Source organism: Megascapheus bottae, chromosome 4, assembly GCF_031878675.1.
Source record: "Megascapheus bottae isolate mThoBot1 chromosome 4, mThoBot2.hap1, whole genome shotgun sequence".
In the NCBI taxonomy this organism is placed as follows: Eukaryota; Metazoa; Chordata; class Mammalia; order Rodentia; family Geomyidae; genus Megascapheus; species Megascapheus bottae.
The window spans coordinates 72,016,317-72,042,975 of record NC_143512.1 but is presented as its reverse complement, the minus strand read 5'-3'; the positions used below and the strand labels follow the sequence as shown (position 1 = coordinate 72,042,975).

Below are 26,659 nucleotides of genomic sequence, written 5' to 3'. Positions count from 1 at the left end.
TTTCAACTGGGCAATTTGACTCATGCTTGTAATATCTAGCCCAAATATCAGGCCAAATGCAAGACTGGAGGCAAATGGTTAGGCTCAAGTATTAGACCTGGGTTCAAACTCCAGTTTCACTGAGATAAATAAATAAATATATAAAAAATTCATAGAATTTTTATTTAAAAATTTTCTAGCATGCAAATATAAGAAACAATGTCAAGGACATAAAATTTCTGTATTTCAGAGAACAATGTCTAATTTTTCCTGACCTGAATCTTCTTACTAGTAAATTTGACTACTTATTGTCATTGCACTATTTTATGCATACATAGCTTTAGTGAATCTTCTGCTTTTAAATCCCATTGGAGCCATTCATATGTCAACACATCTTACCTTTCCTTATTAATAAACTAATTATTCTAGCATTTCAAAAATTTTCCTAAATATGTCAAAAGGCAACCTATTATTGCAAATTCAAGATAGCAAACATTGTTAGGCAAAAAATAAACATATCACTAAATACATAGGCAAAAGTCGTGATATTTTTTCAGTCATAGTGGCAAATTAATATTGAACTGGTCACTTTGGGGGAAATTTAATGTTGGGGTCTTCTTAACTGAAATGAGTAAATACTAAAAACTTACCTTCATTATCTTGTACTGTGAAATTTGGATTGACAGCAGCTAAACTGAAAAAAAACTTCTGTCCGCCTAAGGGATCATCTTTATCTACTGCACTTATTGTTTGGATGAGCTGCAAAGAGAGATTATATAATCACCAAAGTTCCATGGATATAGCAGCATTTGTAATCTGTACATTTTTATATTGGTCAAAAAGTTTTAAAGAGATAATTAGTTTCCTTCATTGTGTATATATCTGGAAGGTTTTTAAATGATTACTTTACTTTTGAATATCTTTCTCATCATCACTAAGTATTGCCTTTTTTCCTAATCACATATTCAAAATCACAGCAGCTATATTTTTCTAAATGTGCTCTAAAGACTTGCAATGGACTTGAGATGAAGGCAACAAGGAACAGACAGTGCCATTTCCCATGGCTTTCTGTATGCAAACTCACTTTTATTTCTATTGGATGCAAATTTCTTGTAACACAGTTCCAATAAAGTAATTGACACAACTAAGAAATGAAAAATGACAGTATCAAGTATTACATCTGAACATTTGAAAAAGGAATAAAATTTTTCTGTTTCATGTCCTTAGGTAAACTATAATTATAGATAACTTGTTTTCTCAAGGTATATTTTAGTGATCATAATATTAAACAATATGAAAAATGAGTCCATTTTTCTTATTACATTTAAAGGTACGAAAGATGAAAACACTACGGTCAATATGTTTTATTACTTACCTTGAGAAGACTAGTTTTGTTTCTAGTTACAATATCCATTATTAAACAATAACAAAGGCTGCCTAGAATTTGGCCAAAAGATTATTTTACTACACTATTAGTGGGAACATCAACTTGTTCAACAACTCTGAAAGGCATTATGGAGGTTGTTCAAATAATGGGAACATAAACTTGTTCCACAACTCTGAAAGCATTATGGAGGTTGTTCAAAAGAAATAGTCATAGGATTACTATCGCATCCAGAAATTCCATTTTGGGGCAATTATTCACCAGAACACACACATGATCACAGTAAATCCACCAATGCTCATCACAGCACTACTTATCATTATCAAGATTATGGAATTAAGCTTCATGCCCCACAATAGATGAATGGGTCAAGAGAATATAGTATATGTACGTATTGGAATTTCACTGATCCATTAGAAAGAATGACATTGTAGCATTCATAATGAAATGGAAACATTGAGCAAATAATTATAGTAAGTATTTAAGCCCAACCCAGAGAAACAAAGGTTGTTTGATTTCCCTCAGTTGTGGTAGATATGATGTGCTTACAAATCTATAAGAAAAAACTTTATTCGGCAAACAAGTTGCTACATAATTAACTGAAATATAATAGGCTCTATGGAAAGCTCAAGCAGTGTAATTTCTTTTTAGAAACATTGGTCAAAACCAATGTGGGAGGGGGAATGGTAAAGAAAGAGGAATGGAAGGATGAAGGGGGGGATGTAGGGGAGAATATAGTTGAGAATTCAGTGTATAAACCTCACACTTAGGAAAAGTAAATGAAGTAGTGGGTCCAAGAGGGATGAGAGTGTTGAAGGGGTGACACAACTGATCACAATGCATTGTATTCATAAACTGCTTTACTCAAAGCAACCACTTTTGATTGTGGGAGAAATAACTGACCAGTGTCCTATGGAATATATGTATTTTTCTGACTGAAATAGTTTTGAATATGGGTTTCTATAGGTTACTATTTCATATCGCCTTTCAGAAGTGTTCTTTGAGATTCAAATTCAATTTTGTTCCCCTAGTTATGAAAAAATATTCTATTATCAGCTAAAAGAATGAGCCTAAGAAAAGGAAATGGATTGAAAAAAAAAAAAAAACTAGGCAGACCTATCTTCATTTTTCCAGTCTCCTGTCTCTCTAAGATGAAAAACATGAGAACTGACGTTGTCTATGATATGCACATGAGAGGGCATTTAATATTACATTGGTGGAATGCCACATCTTTTCTAAAAGAATAAAAACCTTCTATCCTTAGAATGAGTGAAAAGAAGACCAGAAGTACAAAGGAGACAATCACAATTTGCTTTATTTCTTTCTTCTCAATTTCTCCACACACTGAGAGCATGGAATTATTTCACATTGTTTCAGTATTCTAAGTGATATTTAAAGAAACATAGTTTCCCGGAGTATTGGTTGGGTTGAGGAGCTCTTTGGAGAACTAAAGCTCCTTCTTAGAAGAAGAGACAAGGCTGTCAAGTAAATTCCATGGAGGGTTCCTTGAAGAAGCTGATCAAATAAGCACCTGGATATCATTTCATGTCCAAGAGTCTTGTATAAGAATTTTTTAAGAAAACAAGACCAAAATGACACCTAAGAAACTGGTCTGATTAAAAATGACCAACATGAGAAACAGATGAATCTGCACCCACCTTTCCCTGTGAACTTGTTCAAGGCAAGCTATTTTTAAATTAATTTCACTTTTAATCTGAATGTTTGGCTTGTACAGGAGTTTAGAGACATTACTGGGCTAGTTGCAAAGAGGAAAATTATAAAGAAATAAAACATGATTATCTATTTTGTATTTCTAATACATGGGTTTAATACATTTAATAGTGATGACTGGAATGTTCTAAAAAGACAATCAAAATTAAATAATCATAGAAGGAAAAGGATGCACTCAGAAGTATCAAAGTGGTTAATTTATATTTTCAAAGAAAGATTTTTAACTGATATCATGCTGAGATATCAGGCAAAGGACTGTTTGGAACCTTTTGTGTAGGGTAGACTTGGTTTCCTTAAGAAGAAAGGTAGAAGCAGCTAAATTATTTTAATATCCCAAACTAAGTATTGCCATAACACTTTGAAGTAGAAAAAAAGGAATTCAATTGCTGCAATTTTACTATTTCAAACCATAGGCTATTGAAATCTTATTAAAATGTTCAAAAGGAAGAATTTGAGCTATTGCATAATATAATTTGCATAAAATATAACGCTGACATTGATGTTTACAAAGCATCAAATGATGTCAGAGCACAATACAGTTTCTCAGTTGCTTTCCTTCTTTAATAAAACCCAGTCAATTTCCAATTATTATTTATGGCATGCAGCTTCCTTCTGTGAAGATAGCACTCAAACCAATTAAGAATATTTTCTTCAACCATACATGCTGGAAATTTTCAAACAACAAAATGAGCCCACTGAGGGAAAGATTTAAATAATTATAAACAAAGCTAGTGTAAGAAGAAATTTTTAAAGAGCTACAACTGAGTCATTAGGCACTTTATGTATGGCTATAATGATGGAAGGCATGTTTAAGTCTATAAAAAGCACATTCTGCTGTCCTATTTCAAAAAAATATTTCCATATATTCATATATTATTTCAATATACCAATGGTCTCCTGCATTTGTCCTTGGGTTTCCTCTGAGCCTTCACTTCTCATTGCATTAGCAGTTTTGAAAATACGTCTGATGGTGCATCAGGAGCTGGTGTTCAATCTTATTTTTGAAAGTTATAAAATTTGGAATTATTTTTCCATCACTTTTGTGGCAAAAAATTATCTTTGCATTGGAACTTTGCAAAGAAAACCCCAAACTTGAACTAATAGCATTTAAATCTTTTCAATTCTGATAACATTAAATCATTTTTTAAAATACTCTTAGGCATTTATGTAAGGACTTCCTGTCCCTGTATATTCATTTTCTCAAGATTTGGAAAATACTGTTTGCAAAGCTGAAACAATCCCATGTTTTTAATGCTCACGATGCTTACCTGTCCAGGTCTGGCATTTTCACATACAAAGGTGTCATAGAACACAGCAAATTGTGGGGCATTGTCATTAACATCCAAAATCCTAACAAAAACAGCCACACGGGTTGTCTCTTTGGGATTATCTAGGAAAAGGAGAAGAAAAAAGATTAAGGAAATGCTTTTTTTCCACCACACTTAATTTATAGAGGTATCTTGGAATATTAAAAGCTTGCTTACAGATAAGCATGCATTTGTTCTCCTAAAACAATGGGCAACTATAATAGAAAATCTTATTTTGTCATCTGATCTTTAAAAAATCATGAAGATAGCTGCTATTGAACATATGACTACTACTCTCATTTCTCAACATCTTTTAAAAGTATAAAAAGTATGAAAGAATAAATGTTGGAGGCTGGAAGTGTGGACTAGTGGTAGACTGCTTGCCTACCATGCATAAAGCCCTGGATTAGATTCCTTGGTACCACATGCACAGAAAGAGCCAAAAGTATTGCTGTGACTCAAGCCACAGAACATTAATCTTATGACAGTTCAAGGACAGTGCCAAGGCCCTGAGTTCAAGCCCCTGGACTGGCAAAAATATGTACAAAAAAGCATTTTGAATGAATGTGTTTTATTTATGTCTCTGCTTTCCTTGTATACCATTCTGTCTTTTATATTTTGCAATACTTTTAGATTTAAATTGTTTAAAATGAATTAAGAATTAAGAATCTAAGTTACTATCCTCTTATTAATTTTAATACAAATGGAAAAGCATTAATTGCTAAGGAGATATACCTTACTGCTCTAAAAACTTATCCTCCCTCCATATTTGGTAAGTTAATGAAATTAATACGTAAAAAAATAATGTGTAAGAACTGATTTCTTTGCAGATCATTTACAAGAGTGAAACAGTACAAAAGATGACAAACAGAATTCTAAATCCAAGTGTAAAACATAGGCTTTGTCTTGAAGAGGAGATAAATTGTTGGGGACTGACTGTGGGGTCAGTGACCTTGGACCCGCACAATTGAGTACACAAGGAAGTAAGCTCTTATCATGATTTTGGGCTGTGTCAATAGCTTCTCATTTAACCTGTTTGGGACTTGATAGCTTCTCATTCAACCTATTTCAGACTTGATACTGTTTGTACGAATGTAGCCCCTGGCAGTTCCCTAGTTTAAAGATGTGTATTTAAGATTGAGAACTGGAAATAAACTGGGCTACGGTCTTGGGCTACAGGCTTCTTAAGCAGTGGCTCCTGATTTGGGCTGTAGCCCTCCTGAACCCCATCTGTTTGTCTCTCTTCTATTTTTTCCTAGTCCTTGCCCCCTATTTCAGGAATCCCAATCTGCGAACCCTGGTTTGCTGCCGGTTGGCCCCGGCATCTGGCGCCCGAACAGGGACCCTGAAAATCTGGGACGAAGGTGAAGGACCCCTCCCTGTGGTGAGTAACACATCGTAGGACTATTAAGAGAGTATAGTCAGGAGTAAAAATTATGGGTCAAGCTAATAGCCATGGGTTATTTCTACCGATCTTAACAGGCCTATTTGAAGCCCACGGAATGTGGGTGGAAAAAGGGGTGCTTCAGAGCTTCCTACAGTTTGTCGAGGAGGCATGCCCGAGGTCTATAGAGGAGGAATTCCAAAAAGCCTGGCAGCGGATAGGAAAAAGAATTCAAGATTATTATGATGTATATGGCCCCGAAAAGACCCCAGTAGAGGCTACTACTGTATGGAATTTAGTAAGTGAATACATAGATCCTCTACATGAAAATGCTGAACTTAATCTTGAATTAAGGGAACTTTATGAGTTAAAGGACCCTTCTGAAGAACCTGAGGCTGAGCCATATGCCGCAGCCCAAGAGAGTCTAAGTGAGATCTTGAAAAGGGAACAACAACCAGTAGATATTGAGTATCAGAATTCAGGTTTGAATACCAAGGAGGAAAGTTATGATGAGTCATTGGAGGGCCGGGTGGCTACGATAGAGAAGAAGTTAGAAGAAATGCTACATCTTCTATCGAAAATGGGGACAGAGCAGAGAGCCCCCCCAGAAGTAGGAAAGAAATATGACCCTCAGGCCACTATGGTGTCTGATTCTAAACCTTACCCCTCACACCCACCGCCTCCGGCTGCAGCCTTACGGCCTCAATCCCTTTCTCAACCTTTAGGCAAGCCTAAAGGCCCTAGCAACAAGTCCCTTTTAACAGGCACTACAACCAGGCACAGTGCATCACAATTAAACCTGACTCAGGCTGCTAGAGAGAGGGAAGATATTTCAGGGCCTCGATGCTTCCCTAGTTTAGTTGATCATGATGAACAAGTATACCATCAACCTGTTCCTGTTCCACTGTTACAGGATTTAAAGAGTGCCTGCTCCCAATATGGGCCAACTGCCCCTTTTACTCAAGTAATATTGGAGGCCGCATGTGCTGGTATTGCATGCCCAAATGACTGGAAGCGGCTTGCCAGAGCATGCCTTAGTGCAGGAGAGTACTTATTATGGGAGACAGAGTTCACTGCACAGTGTCGGGCTAAAATTGAAACAAATAGGTCTAAGAACCTGCCTTACACTGTTGATCAGTTGTTAGGAGAGGGAACCTATAAAAACACCGAAGATCAATTGGGTTATGCAAAGGAGGCCTATTTGCAAATAAATGCTGCGGCTAGAGAGGCTTGGAAAAGGTTACGCAATTCCAATCGTACAAAAAATCTAGTAGAAGTTAAACAGGGACCGAATGAACCTTATCTAGAATTTTTGTCTCGATTAATGGAGACTGCAGACTGCCTAGTACAAGATGAGAACGCAAGGAAGATTATAGTTAGACACATAGCCTATGAAAATGCCAACGCCGCCTGTCAGGCGGCTATCAGACCCCATAGGAATAAGGAAGGAATCACTGACTTTATTTCACTGTGTGCTGATATTGGACCCTCCCATGTACAAGGCCTTACTTTAGCCGCCGCTCCTCAAGAAAAGACTGTTACTGAATTTCTAAAATACAGAGGTCAGCGGCATTCTCAGGATGCTAGACCCCCAGGGCGTTGCTTTTCTTGTGGACAAATAGGACATTGGGTGACGCAATGCCCACGCCAAGCCAGGTTAAAGAGAGAAAAATCACCTGGCACATGTCCACGCTGTGGTAAAGGGAAGCACTGGGCTAAAGATTGCAAGTCAGCAACAAATCGCAATGGCCGCCCGTTTTTGGGAAACTGGAGAAGGGGCCAGCCCCTGGCCCCGCAAAACCATGGGGCAGTCCCTCCCTCTTCTCGGCCACAAGTGCATCTTCTAACAACCCCCCAAGATCAGTCTCCAGCCTCCTCCGTGCCACCCCAGGCAGTGCAGGATTGGACCTCTGTTCCTCCACCTGCTCAGTATTGACCCCAGAGATGGGGACACAAGCTCTCCCCACGGGGGTCTTCGGCCCCCTTCCCCCGGGAGTGGCTGGATTGCTGTTAGGGCGAAGTAGTTCAGCCCTTAAAGGGATACAGATTACACCTGGCAATATTGACCAGGATTTTACTGGAGAAATCAAAGTTATGGCCTCTGCCCCGAAACACGTGGTATCGATCCCAGCCGGTCAAAAATTAGCACAACTAATACTTGTGCCTTTACCTCCCGGGGAGACTGCTAATTCCCCATGTGGGCAGAGAGGATTTAGATCTTCTGATATCTATTGGGTACAAAGCATAAAACAAGAGAGGCCTGAGATGACTATATTTATACAAGAAAAGCCCTTTAAAGGAATATTAGACACTGGAGCAGATGTGTCTGTGATATCTAAAAAACATTGGCCAGCCCAATGGCCCCTGACAACCTCTATGACTTCCCTACAGGGGGTTGGGCAAGCAACTGACCCACAGCAGAGCAGTGCGATCCTTGTTTGGAGAGATGAGGAAGGGCACTCTGGTCATTTTCAGCCATTTGTCCTGGATCATCTGCCAATTAATTTATGGGGTCGTGATATCATGGAAAAAATGGGAGTGTATATGTTCAGTCCTAGTGCTGCGGTCACTAAGCAGTTACTTGATCAAGGCCTCCTCCCCTTTAGGGGACTAGGCCGAGCAGCACAGGGGGAGCTAGAGCCACTCCAACCCCAGTCTCACCCTACGAGACAAGGATTAGGGTATTCTTTAACGGGGGCTGTAGTTTGTCCTGCCCTTCATGCTGATCCCATAAATTGGCTCTCTGAAGAACCGGTATGGGTCGAACAGTGGCCTCTTTCACTAGAAAAGATCATTGCAGTACAGCAGCTGGTACAGGAACAGCTGGACTTGGGACATGTGGCCCCTTCTAACTCTCCATGGAACTCTCCAATTTTTGTTATAAAGAAAAAGTCAGGTAAATGGAGGCTGTTACAGGATTTGAGGAAAGTGAACGCCACCATGGAACTGATGGGAGCCCTACAGCCTGGCTTGCCTTCACCCATGGCAATCCCAAAGGATACTTATAAGATTATTATAGATTTGAAGGATTGTTTCTATACTATACCCCTGGCGCCTCAAGACTGTAAGCGCTTTGCCTTCAGCGTCCCCTCTGTTAATTTTAAAGAACCCATGAAGCGATATCACTGGCTTGTGCTTCCACAGGGCATGGCAAATAGCCCAACTTTATGTCAAAGTTTTGTAGCTAGAGCCATTTCTTCCACTCGTGAAAAATTTTCTTCTGTTTATATTGTTCATTATATGGATGACATCTTGTTGGCTTGTTCTGACCCTATCATCGTACGACAAGCCTTTGGACAACTAAAGCAAGATCTGAGCCTCTTTGGCCTTATAATAGCAGCTGAAAAGGTTCAGGAACACCCCCCTTTTACATATCTAGGCCATATATTAGGCCCATACTATTTTAAAAGCCAAAAAATACAATTAAAAACTTCACACTTAAGAACTCTTCATGATTTTCAGCAATTCTTAGGAGATATAAATTGGCTTCGGCCTTATCTAAAGCTCTCCACAGGAGAGTTAAAACCCCTCTTTGATCTCTTAAAAGGAGATACCAACCCTACATCCTTGCGCGAATTAAACCCTGACGCCAGGAGGGCCATCCAAATTGTAGAAAAGGCAATTTCCCAGCAACAAGTGAACTATTGTGACTATTCTAAACCCTGGGGAGTTTACATTTTAGCTACTTCTCACTCCCCAACTGCTGTATTGTGGCAGGATGGCCCACTTTTATGGCTTTATCTACCATCAACACCCGGCAAAGTGCTGACCCCCTACTACGAATTGGTAGCTAATCTGATACATATGTGCCGAGTGGATTCCCGTAAATATTTAGGTCAGGAACCTCATTTTATCTGTGTCCCATATAATCTACAACAACAAGATTGGCTATTCGCCCATTGCGATTCTTGGGCCATTGCTTGGGCCAATTATACGGGGAAAATTTTGCATCACTACCCGTCTAACAAACTTCTCCAATTTGCTGCGTGTCATACGTTTCTATTTCCTTCCATAGTACAGGCCTCGCCTTTATCTTCTGCTGCTTTGGTATTTACAGATGGATCCTCTAATGGAAAGGCTGCTTTGACCATTAATGGGAAAACTCAATCTTGGGTTACGGGTTTTTCCTCCGCCCAAGAGGTGGAATTAGAGGCTGTTTTACAAGCACTCGTCCTGTTACAAGACGAGCCCTTTAACTTATACTCAGACAGTCAATATGTAATTCGTGCTCTTCAAGTCATAGAAACTGTTCCCTTTATTGGAACTACTAACTCCAATATTCAGACCCAATTTCGCCAAGTACAAACTTTGCTTTGTTCTCGCAACCACCCCTGTTTTTTTGGCTTTGTTCGAGCTCACACTAATCTTCCTGGCCCTTTAAGTGAGGGCAATGCAGTTACTGACTCCGCCACCAGAGTTTACTTAACTCAGGTTGAACTTGCTAAGCAGTCACATGCCATCCATCATCAAAACAGTCGAGCCTTGCGCCAACAGTTTAAATTATCTAGAGAAGCAGCACGACAAATAGTTAAGACTTGCTCCAACTGTGTCCCTTTTTCACCAGCCCCCCATTTAGGCATAAATCCACGAGGACTGCTTTCTAATCACATTTGGCAGATGGATGTCACACATGTTCCATCATTTGGCCGATTAAAATATGTTCATGTTACTGTAGATACTTATTCTAATTTTATCTTGGCCACCCCCCTTGCTGGGGAAGCCACTAAACATTGTATCTCTCACTGCATTCGATGCTTTGCTGAGATGGGGATTCCCTCGCAAATAAAAACAGATAATGGCCCTGGCTATGCAAGCCGAGCATTTCAATCCTTCTGCCATTCCTATAATATCACTCATATTACAGGCATTCCTTACAATCCTCAAGGTCAAGGCATCGTGGAGAGAGCTAATGGATTATTAAAACATCAAATTGCTAAAATACAGAAAGGAGAGTCATATCCCGCTACCCCTGTGAATATACTTAATCATGCTTTATTTGTTTTAAATTTTTTGAATTTGGATTCAAATAATTTATCTGCTGCTCAGCGATTCTGAGAAAAAAGAGCGCAGCGTCCTTTTGCCTTAGTAAAGTGGAAGGATCCCCTAACTGGTGCTTGGCATGGACCCGATCCTGTTCTAACCTGGGGTCAAGGGCATGTATGTGTTTTTTCACAAGGAGAAAATGACGCCCGCTGGCTGCCTGAACGCTGCGTTCGGATCGTGGAGAGTGACAGTGGCCATCCAAGCAGCGACTCACTGGGCCTACACCCCCAACCCTCCAGTGGTGCATCCTGCGATGTGGGAAGGACCTGAGTTATTTGTGCATGTCAATTGGGACTGCTACTGATCCACTTGTTCCACACATTCATATGAGCTGTGTTTCTCCTCCTTTTACTATTATGTGGGGACCTTTTAACATATTCATTGACTCTACACAATTTAATATGTGACATTATTTTGTCTTTACCATCCCTCTTCTTAATAACCTTTTTTGTAAAAGATGCCCAGGTGAAAAGCAAAGGCCTCCAGAGGTAAGTAGAAGTCGGCCGACCCCCCTGTATGTCTGCGTTTTATTTTATTTTATTTTATTTTATTTTTGTTTGTTTGTTTGAAAAGGTGCACTGTGGGCCTAAAACAGAGGCCTGGGTGGTCAAGGGACGCCTTGACCCCCCTCCCCTTCTGAGTTTCTTGTCGATAACAAGGCATACCTGAGAGTCCCACCAGCAAGACATGTCTAAATCTAAAAATAACTGTTTGGTGAAAACATTCATTTGAGCTCATGTTTTTTGTGTTAAGTGTATCTGATTGAGTCCAATTTTCTTGTTATATGTCAATGTCTGATTATTTAAAAGTCTCCGTTTCTCTGTCTTGTTCGTGTTACATATTTTTTCTTGTCCAGTTTTGTCTTTAAAATTGGTACCATTTCTAAGTATGGATCCTTATGGTTTTTATGTATGTACTCAAGCACACATCCTTGTTATTTTTTTGAACATTTCTGGGCCTAGCATGGCCGCTCCCCCATGTCTGCAGTTGTAACAAGCCCTGGAAAAATAAATTCCAGCTAAGTTGCCTTGCAAAAAGTTTTGTTTTGAACCTGGTTCTCATCTGTAAGAGTAAAATTGGCAAAACTCTCTTGACACAAACTTCCGGAAATTGAACGGCCGATATTAATTTTGCGCGCTTTATGATCGTTGAGTATGAATGTGTGTGAATGAGTGAGTGAACATGTTCAGGGTTAAATTGTCAGCATGCTGTATAAAACAATGGATAAATTTATACTTAAACACAAAGACAATTGGGTAAATCTAAGCTTAAAACTTCAACAAAAATATTAGGTTTGAATGTTTACTATGCCTCAAAGGATTATTGCATTGTCTTAAAGAAAAACTGGTAAATATTTTTCTAGATCCTGAAATCTGCCTTTTATTGCAAGGCATACAGCTGTTTACATTGTAAACATTGTATCCTGTTTAGCACAGAGGTATTAGGGAATTTGGGATTTATTACCTTAAGTTAAAATTTGGAGACATGTATTAGAGATTTAAATGTAAAATTGTTCATTAACGTCAGAAACTTTGTCTGTCTGTCTTTTCTTGCAAACTGACACTAGAAATCTAATGGTAAAATGTGGATAATGTGATTAGTATTTTAAAGGAATGTTTAAAGGTTTATCTCTGTATGATTTGGTTTCATGTTACTGGATTGCAATTGGATGTATCTTAGAAAAAGGAGGAAACTAAGTTCAGACTTAGATTTTTGGTGCACTGATGATGTTTGTAGTTCTTGCATTAAGGAAAAACATATTTGGGTTTAAACTGTGGGAGTTCTAGGCAGCAATCTTAACTGAAAAAAAAAAAAAAAAGCCTCTTCTAAAAGGAGGCCTGAAGGCAAAGGGCGTTCCTTGAGCCCAAGGAGACCTGGAGAAAAGGGAGTGCCTTGAGCCCTTAAAGGTTTTTCAAATGCAAATGAAGACTAAAATGTTAAGTGTTTAAGTTAAAAAGTGTAAACGTTTTAAAGAACATTAGAAATGGGTTTCTGAATAATATTTGAAAGTGAAGTTGTCTTAAATGTTTTAAGAAAGAGAAAAAGGGAAAATCAGGACTACCAAAGTAACTTCCAGCTAGCCCATGGAGAAGTACAGCAATCCTTATTCAGATGTAACTTTGGCTTTTACCAGGTTCTAGGTAAGCTCATGCTTAGAGACTATTTCTGTGTTGACCACCTTGTTGCTTTAATTGGAGTAACGTGGCCTTTTGTAGGACTCACTGATTTGAAAACTGCAGTTCTGAGCCAACCCCGGGCAAAGCAAAGTCCCTGTGAGACTGTGGTGTCTAATCTGGCAGCAGAGTGCTAATTGAGGCAGAGTTGCTTTGGAGCTCAAAGTGGCAGAGTGCTAGCCTTGAGCTGGAGAGCTGAGGGACAGTACCCAGACCCCGAGTTCAAGTCCAGCAACCAAGCAAGTGAAATGCCCATGGGATGTTTATCCCTGTGTGGAGAGACACTACTGGGACAATGAAGCATCCAGATGCAGAAAGCCTCTGCATGGATGGCAGAGATCGTGTCAGATCCTAGAGTCACTCGTGCTTGGCCATTCAATATTAATCAGAGCCGGGAGGTCATAGAATAGTTTGTAAGCATGCCTTACTAATGCCCGTGCCTTCCATAACTGGGCAGGAACTTGTCAATCATCTGTGATAGTGGTAGTTTAAAGTTCTGAGTCAAGTTTGATTTGACTCCAGCCACAAATTCAGGAAAGTTTGTGGATCTGACAACTAAAGCATTGTTTAAAGTTGCAGAAATTTAGTTCCCCAGACAATCAAGAAAAAGCCTTTGCAAATGGGTGCTATGTAAGCTACAGTATTGTAGCCAAAGATGGTTTGTGCAGTTGTTAAATGTCAAATATGATCTCTAGTTTGGAGTAAATTATTGTTCCTAATATCTAATCCTTGCAACCCCTTGTTAAAACAGGCTAGGCTTCTTAAGGTCCCTGGTCAAGCACAGAGACAACACCCCTGAGTCAGCTTGAAGAAGTCACAGAAGTTGAATCTCCGCCCATCAATCCCCGTTAGACCAAGGGACCAAAGTCATTTTTGGAAAATGTGACAGGATAAATTAGGGGTATAGAAAAGAGTAAAAAAATTGCACTTGTGTTTCTTTTAAAATAAAGACGGTGGAGATGTTGGGGACTGACTGTGGGGTCAGTGACCGTGACTGTGGGGTAAGTGACCTTGGACCCGCACAATTGAGTACACAAGGAAGTAAGCTCTTATCATGATTTTGGGCTGTGTCAATAGCTTCTTATTTAACCTGTTTGGGACTTGATAGCTTCTCATTCAACCTATTTCAGACTTGATACTGTTTGTACGAATGTAGCCCCTGGCAGTTCCCTAGTTTAAAGATGTGTATTTAAGATTGAGAACTGGAAATAAACTGGGCTACGGTCTTGGGCTACAGGCTTCTTAAGCAGTGGCTCCTGATTTGGGCTGTAGCCCTCCTGAACCCCATCTGTTTGTCTCTCTTCTATTTTTTCCTAGTCCTTGCCCCCTATTTCAGGAATCCCAATCTGCGAACCCTGGTTTGCTGCCGGTTGGCCCCGGCAATAAATAAAATGCATCTGTTCATCAACATTATTTATGTCTACTCATGTCTTCTTAACCTTCATGTATCCAGCTGACAAATCCTAATTTCATATGTGCCACTCTAGAGATGCATGTTCTCACTGGTGAGTTTACTGGGTGGTTCAGAGCTGGGGTCCTGGAGAGAAATGAACTGTTTGATTAACAAGTCTGTTTGTCAATTATTGTGGCTTGGGGAGTACATCAATCTGGAATATAATCTAATGACTCCATTTACTACTCAATGTACACCAAAGTAGAACTGCCAATCTCTCAGTTATATGGAAAATTAAGAGAGCTCAGGCATGGAAAGTTTTTACAAAAGCACTGATGGTGTGTACTCCAGTTTGTTGATCTCCATTAACACCATCTTTAATATTTTCCTGGTGCTACTCAAGGACTAATGTCCCATTTATACATATAAACTTTTTCATGGTCAACAGTTTCAACTCATTTTCCCATAATTCACATGGATCTGAAGTGAGCTAACTGTGAAAATACAGAGGAAGAAAAAGAAAAATGTCATTCTCTTTCCACTCTCCCTATTTACAGATCATTTGCAAAGACCTAGAGGCACACTTCAGGCCATCACTAGCTTGTTACTTCTTGCTAGGGTAAAAAAGTAGTAATGTATGGAGGCAAAGCATAAGAAGCAGTTGTAATCAATACATATAATCACAATATTTATCTCTGGTACTGTCTAAACAGAACACTTGCATTTGAAAGCCATTCATTCACTTTCTTACTGTGCTACAGAACTCCAAAAGAGCAAAATAGTTCCCTGTGTCAAAAATCGCTATCAGGATCTTCCTTGAGACAGGCTGAAGATCCTCGTTCCAAATAACTCAAAAGGCAATTCAATCTAAAGTTAAATCCATGGGGATGGAAGTGCTTTGTAAAAGCACCAGGCCTGGACTCACCTATTTAAATACAGTGTTTATGGTAATCTTCATGCATTTATATTTCTTGATATATGCAGCAGCTTATGCGTCAATAAAAATATAAAGCATTCCATGCAAGTATACTGAATAGCAACAGGTTTATATGTACCAGCCAAATCTCCCTTAGATTCTTTAGGGAAATTGAACTGTAGCAAGAATTTAACAGTAATAAAGGCTCTTACAATGTGTGTTCTAAGGTAAAACCCTGGCTACATGTCCACAGGCATTCCTTTTCCTCCAAACAGAGAAAAGCTTAAGTCATCCTCTTGAAATCCCAGGCTGCCAAAATATGGACATTCGTTTCATATTTAGGGCACTCTTAGATTATTATTCATATAGAACTAGCTGCAGACAAAACTAGCTCCTGCATGCTCCACAATGACTGCACACCATAAGACTGAGTTAAAAGAACTCTATTTTTGTTGTTGTTGCTGTTGTTTTACAATAATCGTTTCGAAAATCTCAATTCCTTACTAAGACACTAGTTGTGACCTTAATTTCTGATTTTATTTTAAACATCTCCACATGGCAGTTAAAAATAATGTTAAAGAAGGAAAAGAAGATTATGCCATGGTATAATGTGTTAAATAATTATCTGCAGGAGACAGCACTTGCCACATGAGGTGATGTATAACTGTAGCACACAGAATTAAATTGTTAGAGCAAGGCCTGGAAACACATTGGTAAGGAGTACATTTACAAGTCATTCTGTCCTGCTCAAGCCTTCCTATGTGACACATTAGCTATGAAGCCAGTGTTTAAAGTCTGGTTAAAGCAACTCTCTACATGCTGTTTCCCTCCCCTTTCCCCCTCCCCCCACATTGCATTTAATCCCCAGAACAGCATAATGGGACCCTCACTGCTTGTGGTTTGGCAGGTAGGTATTTCCAGCAGTTGTTCCAAAGACTGATTTTATTTAAGGGCAAAAATAGGTTTCGTTCTTAAGAAGAAGTAATTGGCTTAGCTTTTTACAGAATCATAATTACTTCAACTAGCTTTAGCAGTTAAAATTTTCAAAGTATCTGAAATGGAAAAATGCGATTCTAAGCTCAGTGGGCTTGAATAAGAATCTTGAATTGAGCAGAATGTACAATCTGATTCTGGAATGTCCAGATTGTATCTTTTTGCACAAGGAGACAAATAAAGAAATAGAAGATTTCCATTTTAGGGGGAAAAAGTTAAATTATTAGTTAGGCTTAAAAGATATTACTATTTATATCTCCATATGAGAAAAACTGGATCTGTTGAGATTAACCTATATTTCAGAGCCTAAATTAAATGAGAAAGATAAATGAATTGTTTTATCTTGACGCATTGAATGGATTGCTGATGACCTGCGGAGATTGGCTCATGATTCTGAGACACAAGGATTAAGACTAGCTACTTAGATACCATGATCTGTAAATGAATTAGCGTAGTATTTCAAACATGAAATTTTTGAATTTAGGTTTTCATTAGGACTCCGTCCTAAATGAATGCTTCTTTTTTTAAAAAAAAAATATTTGAGTTATTCTATTCCATAGATGCTACATTATGGGATCAAACACTGTGAACAACTTTGTGAGTTCCAGAGCTTGGGATTCTGCCTGATGTCTAGACTAACACTTAAAGGAAAACTAGCTTAACTTAAGGTTAAGCTAGTTGCCTTCACAAATTTTAAAAGTATTTCATGTGTCTTGAAGGTGGATGCCTCTAGTTATGTCAACTTCTTTTTCTTTTTTACTAGGTCTCTGTGGAATACAAATTGGCTTCCAATTTACAATCCTTAAAAATTATTTCACATATTACTTTGACAGTATATACCAATGAGGCAGACCATTCTGTGAGTGCACAATATTTTACATTAAAGGAAACACAAGGCTCCGGGTGTGACTAAAATGGTAGAAGTCCTTCCCAACAAAAAGAGGTCCTGAATTCAAGCCTCAGAACTGCGAAGAAGGTCCACAATAATGACAGCAGTTACAATGTCAAAATGTGGAATTTCAACCCTGGGTTTCCACTTATGGTTGGCCAAAATTTGCAAATCATGCATAGAATTAACCACTAGATTTGGAGGTTAGATTAAGAGTCCTGAGTCCTATTCTACTCCTTTTGCCATTGTAACTTTGGGAAAGATAGTCTAGTTTCTAAGGTCTTAAACTTTTTTTTTTTTTTTTTAATTTTTGTCAGTCGGGGAATTTGAACTCTGGGCCTGGGTGTTGTCCCTGAGCTCTTCAGCTAAAGACTACTAGCCACGGTGCCACTTTCCATTTTCTACTGGTTAATTGGAAATAAGAATCTTGGGGCGGGAGTTTCGCCTAGTGGTAGAATGCTTGCTAAGCGTGCACAAAGACCCAGGTTTGATTCCTCGGTACCACATACATAGAAAAAAGCCAGAAATGGTACTGTGACTCAAGTGGTAGAGTTCTAGCCTTGAGAAATGTCAACGACAGTGCTCAGGCCCTAGGACTGGCAAAAAAAAAAAAAAAAAAAAGAATCTCACAGACTTTTTAGTGCTCTGGCTGTCTGTGAACCTTGTCCCTCAAATCTCAGCCTGCTTAGTAAGTAGAATGACAGGTGTGAGGTGTGAGCCCCCACACCCAGCTTATCTTCATCTTTTTTTTTATTCAAACGATGCTAACAACAGGTAGAAAGAGAAAACTCAGTTTGTAAATCTGAAAACCATTCCTGGCATGCAATGCTAAACACTAATTAGTATTATCTAAATATACCTTATTTTTGTCTTCTGTAAAAGACAACACAGAATAGTTACTTGCATGATTATCAAGATTTAATGATGTCATTTACATACAGTATGTCTTGCAGATGCTAATGCCAGTCACGGGGCTTGAGCTCAGGGCCTAAGCACTGTCCTTTGGCCTTTTTCAAGGCTACTGCTCTACCACTTGAGCCACCACATCATTTCCAGCTTTTTCTTTGTGATATTGAGGAATGGAACCTGGGTCTTTGAGCATGCTAAACAAGCACTCTACCACTAGGGCAAACTTCCAGTCCACCTGAATGTATTTTTAAATCTCAAGTTGAGTTGATTCTTCTTCGTTGATAGCAAACGTGGATATATAGAGAATAATGGGTTGCAGATTAAGCCATCTTTAACTATGTTGTATTGGTAGAAGGATTCTTTTGAGCCAAAATAATTTTTGTAAGGATATGATGCCCCTCTTTTCTTAAAAGGAGGTAAAACCCTTATTTATTTGGAAGCTATATCACCATAAGATGAAGAAAATACAGTTGTCAATAGCCAAGGAAGGATAACTTAATTCTCATTTCCAGTAAAATTGCAAAAGTGAGCAGTGTTAATAATACTTAAATCTATCACTCAGAATGTAAAGGAAACACTGAAAAAATGTATACATGTTTAAGAAGCCACTTAAATTTTTAAATTGAAATCATCATTTGGATAGGAAATGAGCAAATATTACTTAAATATAAGACTTACAAGTATGGTAAAATGCATAAAACAAGCACTAATACAAGCATATAACTCTATAATAAATATACAGAGAGATAAAATCCATCTTACTGATTTCCGCGGCTAGAACAGTCAGGTTGTGCCACTGAGATAGTTCACGGTCAAGTGGTTTTGATGTATAAAGTGATCCATTTCCAGAATGTATGTTAAAAATCCTGTCCAGATCAGTGTGACGATCCAAAGAAAATCTGAACAGAGAGGCAAAGAAAGCAGTATCAATGGCTTACATGAGAAGACAGTAAGATGGAAAAACACATATATTACTGATAACTGGAGGAAACAAGCTTGGACAATCTAGAAGGCAAATTATTTCATCAGCATGGAAGACACACAACTAAGCCTCTTCAATGTATATAAGCAGTGTGATATATGTGCTTGTTCATCTTACGAATGTCTTTGGTATTTAAACCATTGCCTATTACTATATCCTGTCAAAAATATATCTGGCCACAAAGTAGCATTCATCTACTACAGTAAAATTAATAACTGAGTTTCTTCTTGTTTTGTTTTGTAATTAGGGTTCTGATGAAGAATCATTACAAGTACCTATGCAAAAGGTCAAAATAAATAACCAAGTTATTTTCTTAATGAGAGATTTGTGAACAACATTTGTTTCATCAAATTAGTAGGTCATCAACATAGTGATATGTAGCTTCATTTATGATACTCAAAGTATCATTAATTTCTTAACCACATGCATCATTATAAAATGCGTAACTTCTCGCTAAAGATCATTTAAAAATAGTGTGTTTTAGGATAAGAAAATATTAAATACCTGCATCAAGTAAAACCCATATTCTCTTAAAGAAACATTGATCCACAAACATTGCACTTTATATCAATTTGATTCCTGATATAGGGTTTATCAAAATCAGGATAAGAGAATAGCCTTGCTTTTATGTATCTATGATATTATATTTTATATCATCATAAAAATATAATAAAGTATTGGAATGATTTTTATCATCCTGGAATATCCTAATAATTTTTTTTCAATAGCTAAAAATAAATCAACAACCAAACCAAATGCACCGGCTGAAACAAAAATAGACCTTCTCTGATGCCTAGAACATAAATGGAAGATCTAAAAGCATAATTAAACTTTGTTGTTGCATTGGAATTGTGTTCTGGTTGCATATTATTTCATAACCTAAAGACACAGATACAGTAATTTGCTTGTGATTTAAACACGCAGCTGACCAAGTGTCCTTGCATTCTAGGAGTGAGAGCAGCAAATACTCCTGAGAGGCAACTCAGTGATACAAGCTAAATTTTTGCCCGAGAAACAGAACAATCATAGTATGTGTCTTATACATTTCCTGCACCAAAACATTCAGAAATACTTTATTTTAAGTTTTATCCTCACCAAATTCACATAAAACCGAAAAGTACCTATCTTTTACTGTATTTTAAAAAGTCAAACAGAATTTCATAATTTTCTGTATGTATTTCAGCTCCCCCCTCCCATCATCCCCCTTTTTTTCATCTTCACCATGGATGCTTACCTAATGGGGCTGGAAGTAGAATCTGGATCCCGGGCCATTACAGTACCAATGATTGTGCCAACATCAATATCCTCATGAACCTCAAACAAATAGGATGATCTGCTGAAAACAGGAGGTTCATCCACATCTTCTATGGTGATTTTTACAATTGTAGTGTCCTTGAATGGGCCCAGGTAATAAAAACGGGGATCCACATGGGTGTTTTCTGCTTCAATCTTCAGTGTGTAAAGTCTACGACTTTCATAGTCCAGTGGCTGTATGAAGACAGAGGTCACTCAATTAGAATGAGAGAAACTGGATAATACACTCCCTTTTTATTACACGAGGACTCTACAGTGCTGGTTGAGTACTGTAAAGGTGTTGATTAACAGTGAAAAATGTTTAAAAAGATATAAAATAAAATTTTAATACCTGCATGTTATTTGTATGCTAACTTTACATTCTCGTCATTTGTCTTCAATATGAAGACCTTAGAAGTAAACAAAAATAGCTTTTTTTTGTTTTTTGCAAAAGTTGGAATGCTATTTTATCTTGTGGGGTGGACTGTACAAAAACTGGCTTGTGGGTGATATATTTGTTCTTGTGTACATTAACCCTAAGACACTCCATATAAGTAATTTTTAAATTTTATTTTATTGGCAGGGTGATGTATAGAGGGGTTACAGTTACATTCATCAGGTAATGGGTAACATTACTTCTTGAACATTATTACCCTTCCCATGCTTTTCTCCCACGTTCCCTTTCCCCATCTCTTCCCAATCATCTTGTTTCTCCCTTCCCTTCCCTATTTGAAATAAACAAATATACATATACATATACCAAAGTCAGATACAGTAACAACATGAGATAAAGCAAATGGGAAATAAAAAAGAAAATTTCACATAGTACATTAAGAACTACAATCAAGGAGATAAAACTTTTGTTTCCATATCCTGGATTTCATTTTGCTTAGCCTCACCCTATATGGCCATATGTACTTAGCTTTTGAGCTATTGTGATCCTCTGCTAGGAGAGTCCTAGACGTGTACTAATTGTTACAAAAGAGGAAAATCATGGAGCCTGTTTCTTTGGGTCTGGCTTACTTCACTTAATATGATTTTAATTTTATGGGCCCAAATGCAATCATTTCTTTCAATCTAGAATATTAACAATTAGTTACGGTAGTGCTGTGCAGCATACTGGTCTGAGTATACACATTTCTGAAATTTTGAAGACTAATATAAAACTTTCAACAGTTAAAACATTCAATATAAGAGAGCCTCATGCAATGAGAAAAAACAATTTGGGAATTCATGTTTATGAATAAACATAAAAGAGATGTTATTGATAAAATTTTATTGTCACAAGTTTGTGATCAGGTCCCTTCTCTTGCATTGACTATAAAAAGTCATGATTATTAACATTGCCATTCAAATTGTCTCCATCATCTTTTTTCATTCTGAGAAGCAACAGGATTCTAGTTGTAGTGCAACTAGTAAAGTATGAAAGTGCTATTTTTCCATTTGCTGGTGACTGGCTCTTTAAAAACAATATATACCTTAAACTGTAAAGCTACACTCACTATAGTAATACTATTCTATTTGATAAGTGTTGTGTGTATGAGGGAGAGAAGGAAAGAGAGAGAGAAGAGAGAGAGAGAGAGAGAGAGAGAGAGAGAGAGAGAGAGAGAGAGAGAGAGAGCACCAGAGAGAGAGCCAGAGAGAGTGAGCCAGACAGAGAGCCAGAGAGAGTGAGCCAGACAGAGAGCCAGAGAGAGTGAGCCAGACAGAGAGACAGACAGCGAGACAGACAGAGAGACAGACAGAGACAGAAAGAGAGAGAGACAGAAAGAGAGGCAGAGAGTCAGAGAGAGAGACAGAGATGGTTTTAAATCTCAGCCTCCTGTGCAACTAGGATTACAGGCATGAGCCACCAGCATCCAGTAAGTGGGACTGTGGAATTGTGAAACTTGGCTTTAGTCATTGCATTATGTTAGATATTCCCTTGGGATCGAAATTTCAGTGTGCTTTTTATTTTATTTTTTTTCAGTAAGGGTAATACTGACTCTACAACAAAAACTGGTTACCTTTAAATTTTATCACTGAACATATGCTAGCAGAAAAAATTAATTTATATAAGCAGAAGGGAAAATGTGAACATTTAAATTAGATTCCAGTCCATCCTGTTTCTTTTCATTAGCTACTCTAATTACTGTCTCATACATCTGGCTGGTGTGCTATTTCTTATGCTTCCAACTGTGAGGATATATTGCCATTATTAAGTATTAACAATTTTGTTCAAGGAAACAAGGCTGTCCTAGAGGTTTCCATGAACATGTCTTCAAAATATAATTAAACTCATATTAACTTTCTTCTTAATTTTTTAAATATCAAGTTTCACATTTCAGTCAACACAATCCTCAAGTCAAACGCTTATACTTGGCTATCTATCCTTATATTCATACAATATAAATTATACTTGAATATGATAGTGATGTTCCATTGTGCATGAGTAAATAGTTCATAATGGAATCTCTTTCCTAAAAACATATACATGCTTATTTCTGCAGCTAGTATGTACCTTTTTAACAATTATGATGCCTTCTTGTGTTTCCTTCTCCGTGATAATGTCAAACATATCTGTTCCATCACCATCAATAATCCGGTATTCTACTTCAGCATTTTTTCCAATGTCAGCATCCGTGGCTTTCACACTTCCAACGGCTGTGCCTACGGGGGAGGACTCAAGTACTCGAAGATGGATTGTGTCTGTGAAGAATGAAGGAAATAATCAAGATGAATCAAACAATGAAGAGAGTATTCAGAATACAATACATCTAAGAGAATACTGTGAATTTTCAACTCTACATGTTGATTACATATTGAATAAGCCATTTATGAATAATTTTATAGTCTTTGAGGTCTCGGCATAGTACAAAATGTAAGAATAGCAGGAATTCTGGTTTGCATTATGAGTACTCTCTTTTTTCATTTGTGCACATTTGCTTTGTAGGCAGATAATGTGTCCATCTGTGTTTATACAATTACAACAAACTGAAGATACACAGTGGGTATTTCTTTCAAATATTTTATTATTTATTTATTATTATTATGCTGATGATGATTAGCAATTTTCTTCTCTTCCTTCATAATTGCAGAAACCAACATTACTATATCTCCAATATGATGTAGGAACTCTATTTTTATTTGTGACAACAAAAGCATTGGATAGTCTGTAGGAGAAATATAATGATGACCCTCAAAATGTCAGAGTGAAAGCACTAAACCTGACAAACTCACCTTCATTCTTTAGCAGGACAAGAATTTATCTAAGCCCTTGGTGTGCCTAGGAGTACATTTGGTATGAAGAGTTTCTACCATTAATGAGATTTATGTTTTAGCAGGTGGTCATAAAAATATAAATTTCTGACAGATTAATTGACTGGAAGCACATTTCTGCTTATAGTACTTTCTTGCACACAAACCTTAAATAATTCTGTTTAACACATATAACAAAGTCCAGAACTCTTATCCAGTCATGATATTGCATATGTATAGCAACTTTCATGAAAGGTTTTCATCAAATTAGGACTTGTATATTTTTCCGCTATAAGAATTTTCTACATAATTCTATAAAAATTCTGCATATCGATCTACAGATTTTCCTACTTCATTCCATGCATTCTTCTCATGCCATTTTACTCACATAATATTTTCCTCTATTATTTTCTTATAACTACACTTCAGTTTACCAAATAAGAAAAAAAAATGACATTGCTGTGAGCTGAATGCTTTGTAACAAGGAACACATCAGAAGAAATCCACCTTTGGACTATACAATTCTGGAATTCCCTTTCACCATTTTTTTTAAGTCAGTCCACCCACAACACTTTCAGGGGACCCCTAAGAAACTTATAGAAGCAGGTAGATTAGCTTAATATTGACAGTAATTCTTTTTTAATTTTTTTCCATTTTTTATTGTAATTAATAGAAGGATTACATTATATTCACCAGATTGAAGGTGCATTACTTCACAAACATTGATACCCTTTCTCATGTCTTGGTTCCCATTTCCCTCCTTCCCCCCCTCCCCTCATCTTGTTTTTCCCCCTTCACTATCCTATTTTATCTTGTTATCTGATATATTGTATATAAGCTTATTTGTTTATTTGAAAGTAATTTTTTAAATATGTAGATGTTTTATGGGTTAAACTAGTAGCAAGAACTTGCCAGCTTTATCCAAATGCAAAGGAATCAGTGCCTGCATTTTATTTTTTTTTAAATCTGATATACTGTATTTATGTTTATTTGACTATTTGAAATAGGATAGGGAAAGGGGGAGAACACGATGAGGGGTGGGGGTGGGGGAAGGAAATGGGGACCAAGACATGATAAAGGGTATCAATGTTTGTGAAGAAATGCACCTTCTATCTGGTGAATATAATGCAAACCTTCTATTAATTACAATAAAAATATATGAAAAAAACTGGTATTTTCAAATTGGGAATGACCAAATCCAGTGTTGTTGAAACAACCTGAAGATTCCAATCCTGATTTACAGGTGTAGGAACCAAGATTAAACCACAGTGATGTTACCATCTCATGCCTGGAATGACAGTAGCATTTCCGCTACAGAACTCTGCTTACCAAGTGTCCATTTCAACATGAAGAGTCATAGTTAAGGAGCTGAAAATACGGGCCTATTATCACACATGAAATTTTGCCAAGTTAGGCAGAGTGGCCTGAGCTTTGATGAAGCTCCACATGTCTTTCAAAATTACAAATATGTATTTTCAGGCATGCTGGTCATGTGGCTCTTTCATATAATGGTATAACTGTGGTATATGTGATATCTCTTGCTAGATTAGTGTAGCTTTGACATTTTTTTTTAGCTTTGACATGCTTTTTTAGTGTCTACAGCACTTTATTACTTTCATAATCAGCAGAGTTTTAAGTAAACTCCTTCACTTTACCAGAAGAATGTGGGGCTACCAGGACTGCTGTTTGTTCTAAACTGCACAGCTGGTTTATAAGACATCAAAACAGAAATTTTTATATACTGGGAAATGGGTAAATATTATTAATTTCTCTTCATATATTTTTTGGATTATGAATTGAACTCGGGACCTTGGGCATGCTAAATAAACACTCAATCACTAAACTATACTGCCAACCTGAAGATGTAATTAGAATCTTGAGTTAATACTTTTCTGCTGAGAATTTTTACTATTTTCATCTAATTCTAGAAATATTTTTTTTGCCAGTCTTGTTCCTTGAACTCAGAGCCTAAGCGCTGCCCGTGGGCTTTCTCGAGGCTAGAGCTCTACCACTTGAACCACAGCACCATTTCTGGCTTGTTCTATGTATATGTGGTGTCAAGGAATGGAGCCCGGGTGTTGGTGCATGATAGGCAAGCACTCCACCACCAACCAGGCCAAACTCCTGGACCCTCTAGAAATATTTTAACATAATGATTCTTCATATTATAGATGTTCTAATGAAATATCATTTTGTATCCAATAAAATGCTTTCAATTGTTTTGGTATATAATTGGATTACCATTTATCTCCCAATGTTAAGCCATGCCAAATATTTCTATTACTATTTTTCTTTGGATTTACATGGGTGTAGTAATACACTAATAGTTTTAATATAATTACATAATATCTCAAAAGAGGAAAAAATTTACTAATTTTGTTGGCTTGATGAAAGTTTTAGCAAATCTTATTTAAACACAAAACAATGCATCAATTTAAACTTTTATTTATCATAGGCAAATTTTTTTTCAAAGATCCTTTATTATTTTCTTCTTCATGCTTGAAGTTTTCCATCCCATCTGATATTGTATGGGATGGCTTTTTATGATCATTTAAGCAAGATGATGCAATGCTTTTTCTATCTATTACAAACAGGGTTAGTAGCTTGCAAAAAAGAAAAAAAAACAACCTGAATAGCTAACTTTCTATTGCGTCTGATTTGGTCTATGCTTGTGTTTTTGTATGTTTTTCTTTACTGAACTCCAATATCTGACTGATGAAGGCAACTTCCTGCTCTTGTGTGGACTACTGCTTTCTCACTCTCTGTGTTTGCTTTACTTGTTTTTCCTCATGGGCTACCCCTGCTTGGTATCTTGATGACTCCTTCATTCAGCTGCTTGCTCAACTCTCACCAAATAAATAGATCACAAGAGCACTCTTCAGTGCTACCTGCTACATACCTCTTCTAGGCATTTTATCATCTACTGTGCATAAAGAGAATGTAAAACTCAAAAACAAGATTTTTGTGTTTTGTCAGAATTATATACCCATTCTGTTCCTTTGTGCATTGGAATCCTTTATATGATTATTTGTATAATGAATCAGT

The 26,659-nt window shown here is 37.4% G+C and overlaps 1 protein-coding gene across 1 annotated transcript in view; it reads right to left on the bottom strand.

Moving 5' to 3' along the window:
* Positions 1–26,659, bottom strand: part of LOC150064635 (cadherin-10) — a 142,454-nt gene that overhangs the window by 8,588 nt on the left and 107,207 nt on the right. Inside the window, exons 6-10 of the mRNA XM_090332099.1 lie at positions 22,878–23,065; positions 20,319–20,572; positions 18,865–19,001; positions 4,363–4,484; positions 630–738 (exon numbers count right to left, since the gene is read on the bottom strand). Of these exons, the coding sequence (XP_090188225.1) occupies positions 630–738; positions 4,363–4,484; positions 18,865–19,001; positions 20,319–20,572; positions 22,878–23,065 (810 nt within the window). The remainder of the gene's footprint in view (positions 1–629; positions 739–4,362; positions 4,485–18,864; positions 19,002–20,318; positions 20,573–22,877; positions 23,066–26,659) is intronic.